Below are 7,744 nucleotides of genomic sequence, written 5' to 3' on the forward strand. Positions count from 1 at the left end.
GACCTGGTAGAGGAGGATATAATTCTGCAGCTCTCCGACGAGTGTCTGAAAGCCCCCAGAGCCTGTCCAGGGTGCAGCAGGCACCAGAGGGTGGAGGGAGGTACCCAGGCAAGGGCAATCAGTGGAAGCCCCTCCCCCACTCCCTCCCATCTGGATCCTTCCTGGGGGTCGCTGATTCCAGTCACCCCCAGTAAAGCCTAGAGAACCCTCGGCTTCTCCGCAAGACTGGGCCCCATTAAGGAGCTGTGAGAGGGAGGAAACAGAGCCGGGCTGGGCAAGTCATTTGGTCCTTTTAAGTCTCAAGTCCCCTCATCGGAAAAGTGGTCCCTGGTCTTCCTGCTGTGAAAGGGTCAGACGAGAGGAGGCATGAGAAAGTCCTAGAGAACTCCGAAGTCCAGGTGCTAAAGACTTGTCAAACTTTTATTATTATTACTACTGGTGGTGTTGCTGTTACTACTGTTAGTATTATTGCTGCTGCTAGTGATGATACATGGTGGCTGCACTCAAGATGATCAGAGAGAGGGAGAAGGAAGGCAAGGGCAGCCTCTCTCCCCTTTGCACCCGAGAGCCTCTGTTTCCCTTGGCCAGGCGAGGAGTGGTGTCAGCACAGACGGGCGCCCCCACCCTGCGAACCCCTGCGGAGCCCCGGGTAGGCCGCCGCCCCGCTGAGACCCAAGCCGATTCTCTGAGCGCGCGCGCCCCCTGCTGGCGGAGGGGCGCGGGCGCAGCCTCCGGATTGTATATAAAGGCAGCGTGGCGCGCGAGACCTGGCCGAGTGCGGGAGAGGAGCCGGCACGCAGGGGGAGCGCAGTGCTGCCTGAGGTCTCCGAGCGGCTCGCCATGGCTGGGCCGCAGCAGCAGCAACCCCCTTACCTACACCTGGCCGAGCTGACGGCGTCCCAATTCCTGGAGATCTGGAAGCACTTTGACGCAGACGGTCAGTAAAGCTCCCAACTTGTGTGCCCGCTCGCCCCCAGGGGACCTGCGGTGGAGAAAAGAGGGCAAGGAAGTTGCGGGCAGGGGTAAGATTGCCCCAGTGGGTGTTTTGGGTGCAGAGCCTATTGAGGTAGGGGTCTCGAGCTTGGGAGACACCTGGCTGCCCTGGTGACAACCGCCCGGAAGTTTTCTTCCCTGACAGAGACGACAGAGCCCACCGGCTTTTGCAGCCTCATTTTGGGCAAGTTGGGGCTTTCCCAGAGGGGAGGCCTGGGCTGGCAAGGTTCCCCATGACTCCCGCTGCCGTCTTATCTTCCCCGCCTTTCTCTTCAGGGCAACATCCTGCCTTCAGCTGCGGCAGCCACAGGTCTCAGACGCCCACTCATTTCTTCCCTCAAGTTCCCCTTTTGTTGAATACCAGGTTAGCCCCGTGGGGTCCTGGGGACTGGGGCAAACTGGGGGGTCCTGAAGGGACACTCTTGGCCTCCCCAGCCTGTCCGGTGGGAGCAGGAGTGGAGAGGGCATCCAGGCAGTGAGCATCCCCTAGGCTTCCTCTGCCCACGTTCCATCCCTCACGGGCATTCAGGTCCCACTCACAGGGTGTGGTGGGAGGCAAGCTTGGGGTGCCAGCCTGACATGTTCCCTCATGGTGATAATCCTGGGTGCTTTGGGTGACTCCTTCCTTCTCTGGGTCGGGGGAGGCACAATCTTAAATGCCTCAGTGACCTACCCTCTGCTCTGCGTGGTCTTGACATTTACTCACCAAAAAATCGAGGGCTGGACTGAACGACCTTTGGAAGTTGGCTCTAAGGACTGGTATTCCAAGGGTCTATGATGGCCTGACTCAGGCATAAAGGGAGCCCCCCCCCACCTCGTTTTAGAGGCTTCTGATAACACTAGAGACAAATTTTTCTCCACCACTCCAAAAAATTAAGTAATCTGATTTCCTTCTCAGAGATCCTGGCTGGGGTGGGCATCCGAAACATTCTGGCATCTCAGACCACTGGCAGGGTGGTGGCCCAGGGTGTTTATCCTGGGATTGAGAGTGAGGGGCATGGGAACCAGAGGGAGGATCAGGTGGAGGCTCCCTCCATTCTTCTCCCTTCCCTTCCTCACCTCGGCAGGGCGGGCATAAATGTGGCTAAACAGAGGCCCTCGGCCCAGAGTGCTGTGGAGAGGCAGGGGTTAATGGGTATGATAACCAATGAAGTTTTGTTCCCTTGGAGCAAACTGAGAATCTGGGGGTGCAGAGGACTGGGCATGTGACACCTGGATTAGGATGGTGATCTGCCTATGACTTACTAAAGGAGGTGGGTAGATTGTTAAATCTGTAAAATGGGGCTAAGGAGGGGTTGTCTTTCCAATCCCTGGCTGGTACCATAAAACTCCCTTGGGGAAAAGGGCTATAAAAAGACTGCAGCCTCTCTGTATTCTAGGTGACACGCGCACTCCCTAAGGCTTCTCCTGCCAGTTTATCTGCACCAGAGACTTGCATGATTCAAGGAAAGTTACCAAGTGGCCAAGGTTATACCACAGGCCTCCTGCCAGATGAGTCAGCTAGAAACAGAGGACTCCACAGTTCTATTCTCCCCCAGTTCTCATGGGGTCAACCAAGAGCGCTCTTGATAATCATGCAAATCCTCACATTTGTCTGAGACTTTCTACTTTTCAAAACACAATCGCACCTTGAGTCCTGCACAGTGAGGCTGTGGGCAGACCATGTTTCTCCTTGTGCAGATGAGGGAACAGACACAAAGTGTGACTTCTCTGACGTCATGTAGCGAGGTGATGGCGGCACTGGTTCCTGACCAGCGCTTAATTCCCCAACTCTGGTTTCTGGACACCTACTTTCCCTCCTGATCCAGCCTCGGAGGTGATGGGCAGTCCCTTTAATACTAGAAAGGGGTCCTATGGCTGGAGCATAGCTAAGCTAGCATGAGGCCAAAGAGTCTTTAAAGACCCCCAAAACCATCGTACCTCTGGTACAATGTGAAAGGGGAGCTAGACTGCTTCTTGGTTCCTTGTCCCCCTCGGCATCCCATTGCCCTCTCTGGTCACCACTTCAGGGAAGTCCCAAGGAGGGACCATGGACCTAACAGAGAAGGAAAGCAAAAAGGATTAGAATACCGGAGATGGCGCAGAAGGCGATTTAGGAAAATGAGGCTATAGCCAAATTGAAATTCGACTAAAGGACCCAGAATTAAGCTGTGGGTCACCTTGCTCTGGACCTTCCGTACCTGTCCCCTTCTGAACTCCCATGGCTGCCAGGGAGCTTCTCCCTCCCCCTGAGGCGCTCCCTGCCCTGGCTGGGCCTCCTCTTACTAACTCTGGCTTCTGTTTTTATCTTGGGGTTCCCCCCCCAACTCTATGTGTCCCCCTGCCGCTCACAGAGTTAAAGAGCTCCAGGAGGACTCTCCACGGCTCACCAGGTCCCTGGGGTGAGCTCTCTGGAGCCCAGTTAGTCCCAGCCACCAAGGAGGGGGAGCACCGACCCACCCCACCCCTCCTGGACTCCAGTAAACAGAGACTAGGAGTCCACAGAGAAGCTGGATTCCGAGGACAGTGGGGATGACGCAGGGAATCTGACCGTCCTAACTCAGCCCATTTCTAATGAAGGAGCAGGTGCCTGAAGAGGGGGAAACTGGGACTGAAAGAGGCAACGTTCTTTTCACAAGATCACACAGCAAAGTGAGAGGGTGGGGGGACCCAGGAATCCTCTCCTAGCCCACCCCCCACTCCTCCTCAGTGGTCAGCCAAGGTCATGCCCTTGGAAGCGTTCAGGTGTCATCTCTCAAAAGCAGAGGAAGGGAAGACGGCAGCCGAGTGCACCCTATGAGCCAGGTTGGGGCTGGAGCTCTTCCACATAACATCCCCATGCTCTGAGTGACCCTTACATGCCCTGCATTACTGAGTCCACCGTTCTGTTGTTTCCTGGTCACTTCTTGGTCAGAAACGTTCTCACTCTGTAAGATCCAGGCTTCAGAGGGATGCCCAGCTCAGAGCTCACGCTGGCCTCTCTTTGCGGTTCTGACCACACGGCCACCGGGCTCCTATTCTGCTGATCAGTATGAGGTCTGTGGGGAGCCAAGTTCTGCCCCTGGCCTTTGCTACCCTTTGGGAGCAACTGCAAGTGTAGGGATATTTCCTCTCCCAGAGGCCAGCAGACATTCACAGGACAACGCAGGGAATCCCACTCACTCCAAGAATTAACCTACATGGATATACGTGTACATATACATAAAGTTATGTGAACAAGGGGGCCTAGTATCAAGTTCTTTGGGATACTGAAATTTTAAGAATGTGCTTCCCTAGGGAACAGAAAAATAAATCCTGCTAATCTCTACAGTGGAATATTATGCAACCAATGGGATTGAGATGGGGCTTTTGTACTGATATGGAAAAGTGTCCAAGATGTATTATGGAGATTTTTTTAAATTATGGCAGGACACTATTACAGTATGAGCCCATTTTTACTATTAATGAAACAAGTATGCTGGAAAATATTTGAAAGACAATAATAGTGGTCCTCTCTACAGAGCAGATGATGTAAAATTAAAAGGTATTTTCTTTAACTTTATAAGTAAATTTCTGTAGTGTTTTACAAGAGCATGTGTTTCTTGTGTAATCAGCAAAACAATAAATATTCAAGAAGAAAATAATTTATGGGCACCCCCCTCCCCCCAAAAGAAATTAATATATATCTCCAGTTGTGGGAAGCTGCCCAGAGTTTTCTAGGCCTTTGTCTGCCTCCAGATGGCCCTAGTGATGCAGGAGACTCTCAAAGCCTTGCACAGGGACTGACCCTTGTTCCATATGGGTGTGGCCCTGAGGACTTTGAAAATGAATGACAGGAAGGACTACCAAGAACTGAGGAGTCTTCCCTCCTCTCTCCTCCTACACCCAGTAGTAGTAACGGAAGCATCCTGCAAGCCCATCCCCCATGGGGGACACTGGCCAGACAGAGAGTGCTCAGGCAGGTTCTCAGTCACTGAGGAGCTTGTGTCCCTGGTAGGGGAAGCAGAAGAAAGCTGAACAACAGCGCCTCTCGGAGGTGGAGAGAGGCCTGGGCACCTTGCACTGGAATTCTAAATGACAAAGTCTTTTGGAATACTGAAAAGAAGACCTCTATGTATAAAATAGATAACTAATGAGAACCTACTGTATAGCACAGGGAACTCTACACAATGCTCTGTGGTGACCTAAATGGGAAGGAAATCTAAAAGAGAGCGGATATAAGTATACATATAACTGATTCACTTTGCTGCACAGCAGAAACTAACACAACAATAAAAATTAATAATAAAAGACCTGCCTCAAAAGTGTTAGAGAATATCCGGTATATATTAAGCATTTACACAAATCCTATGGCTGTTACTATGCAATACAACTGTGCTGTTCATAAGATAATTACAGGATTTATAAAAATGATTGCTTCTTGGAGGCAAAGGGGTCTGGTGCTAGGAGGGAGCCAAAGAGGGCAGCTTTCTTTTAACCCTGTCGACATTTCTCCGTGGGGTCTGTGTGTCCCGTTTAGGCCTGATGTCAGGATTTGGGGTTCTTTGGGAGCAGCCTCCTGCCCCACCTTGGGTAAGCCCTAGGAATAAGTCCCCCATCCCACCTCTGCTTTCACCCCCAAATTTCCCACTTGTTTTGCCAACAGTGCCCTTCGGTGTGGATGTCCGCGGCATGCCAGCTGCGGACATCCTCTGTGAGGCCCTCATGCCCCATGGCCCAGCCAGCCGACGGGGGACGCAGCTGTGTCTGAGAGCTGGGGCTCCCCAGGGAGGCAGCTGCGGGGGCGTTTTCACGAACAGGACACTTCAGCCTCGCCTCGCCTCGCCTCGCCTCGCATGGGTGGCCACCAGCGATCCCGCGTCCCTGCCCTACTCGCCTTGTTTATTCCCCTTTGACTTCAGTAGTTTCATTACCTGAGCCCCTGGGGGAGGTTTCCAGGGCTAAGGAGACCCCTCAGGGAAATCCCTCCCAATACCCAGGGAGCCAGAATTAACAGAGCAGGCGTGAGGCTCTTCAAGATCTGAGCCTCTCCAGCTCTGGACCTGGTGGCTGTCCTGGAGGACTGCATCAGATCCCGCCTTTGCCCCGCAGGTCCCAGCTGGGGCCTCTGGCTTTGGCCCTCTCCCCCTCCTCTCTGGCTCTCGGCTGCCTCACCTCCTCTCTAGCCCAATCTGCCCCATCCTTCTGGCCTCCTCCACACCAGGAACTGGCCCAGCATTAGGCTGCCAGATGTCCACAGGTTCAGGGGACCCAGCCCAGCTCCAGAGCCTCTGTTCCAGAAGCAGCTCTGCCCAGAAACACAGATTAAAAGTCAAGTGTCTAAACATTCATCCAGTAGCTGTTTGCACTGAGAAACCAAAACAAGATAGAGATATGGACAGAGATCGTCCCTGGGGTGAATAGAAGGAAAACAGGCTGTTAGCTGTGGTTCAATTTCTTTCCTCTCAAACTCCTCTCGAACACGAGGTCGATAACACCCGTCTGTTTACCTGGTAGTGTCCTGAAGACCAGCTGGGGCAGGGAGGGGAGAGCTCTTTGTAAATGGTGAGCACCGTGCAAAGTAATATTTATATTAGAGCAGAGCCTGAGGAAGTCAATTTCTTGCCGCAAAGGGTGGCGTTTGTCCCAGAGGAGCTCAGGCTGGAGGGTAGAGGGCTATTTGCCCTTCCATAAATTTGAACTCCGGACAGATAGCCAGGAGGCCTGGCTTCATGAACGCTTTCTTGTGCAGGTAATGAGGAGTCTAGAAATGCAAAACTCCCCTCCCTGATTTCCTTAAACTCCGCAACACAGAATAATACAGATTGGTAAGCACCACGCCCTAGGCCCGTGCTTCTCGAACTTGAGCGCGCAGGAGACTGGTTCAAGTGCGGATTTCTGGGCCTCACTCTTAACAATTCTGATTCAGTTGGTCTGGGGTTGGTCCGAGAATTTGCATTTATAACAAGCTCCCAGGTGATACTGACACCGTCAGGCCGCAACCACTCTTTGAATAGTGCTGGTCTAGGCCCCTCTTGTCAAAAGAGGTGCCATCACTTGTCAAAATGAGACCCCGGTCTACCATCTCGGGCTTCACACCAGCCCCCCACCTCAACCTTGAATGTGAAGCCAAAGGTGCTGTCTCTCTAGGGAGAAGATGCTCACATTCAAAAGCAGTGGTTCTGCTTTGAAATGTTCATGCTCCTATGTTGTTAAAATGCAGATTCTAGTCAGCAGGTCTGGGGTGGGGCCTGGGATTCTGCCTTTCTAACAAACTCCCAGGTAATTCTGTTCCACAGACCACACTTTGAAAGACAAGCCCTCATACTCCAGACCCATCAAATTAAAATCTCCATTTTAATACGTTCCCCAGGTAATTCTTGCATACCTTAAAATTTGAGACAGGTCGCACTAAAGCAGTCCTTAATCCTGACTGCACATCAGAATCATCTGGCGAGCTTTGAAAACATGACCACGAGACACCCTCACCCCATCAATTAAATCAGGAGCTCTGAGGGTAAGGCCCAGGCAGTGGTACACTTTGAAAAGCTTCCCAGGTGATTCTAATACATAGCCTGGGCTGAGAATCAGGACTCTGAGGCTGCAGTCATGATGGAACTCTTTGGGCTGAAGGGTTTACAGCCATGGATTGGTTCGGAAGACCTTAAAAGCACAGAGTATAAAAATGATGCTTTCCATTTATGTGAGATTTTACATTTTCCAGAATGCTTTCACAGCCTTATCTTGTATGGCTGTCACAATGGTTCTATAAAGTAAAAAAAAAAAAAAAAAAAAAAAAAAAAAAAAAAAAAAA

General features: G+C 51.9%; 1 protein-coding gene across 2 annotated transcripts in view; it reads left to right on the forward strand.

Moving 5' to 3' along the window:
* The first annotated feature begins 778 nt into the window (after positions 1-778).
* The window catches only part of CALB2 (calbindin 2), a 29,337-nt gene continuing 22,371 nt past the window's right edge, over positions 779-7,744 (forward strand). For both annotated transcript variants that reach the window (XM_007462966.1, XM_007462967.1), the window contains exon 1: positions 779-937. In XM_007462966.1, the coding sequence (XP_007463028.1) occupies positions 841-937 (97 nt within the window). In that variant the 5' untranslated portion in view covers positions 779-840. The remainder of the gene's footprint in view (positions 938-7,744) is intronic.

The sequence above is a fragment of the Lipotes vexillifer genome, unplaced genomic scaffold (assembly GCF_000442215.2).
Source record: "Lipotes vexillifer unplaced genomic scaffold, Lipotes_vexillifer_v1.1 scaffold70, whole genome shotgun sequence".
Classification (NCBI taxonomy): domain Eukaryota; kingdom Metazoa; phylum Chordata; class Mammalia; order Artiodactyla; family Lipotidae; genus Lipotes; species Lipotes vexillifer.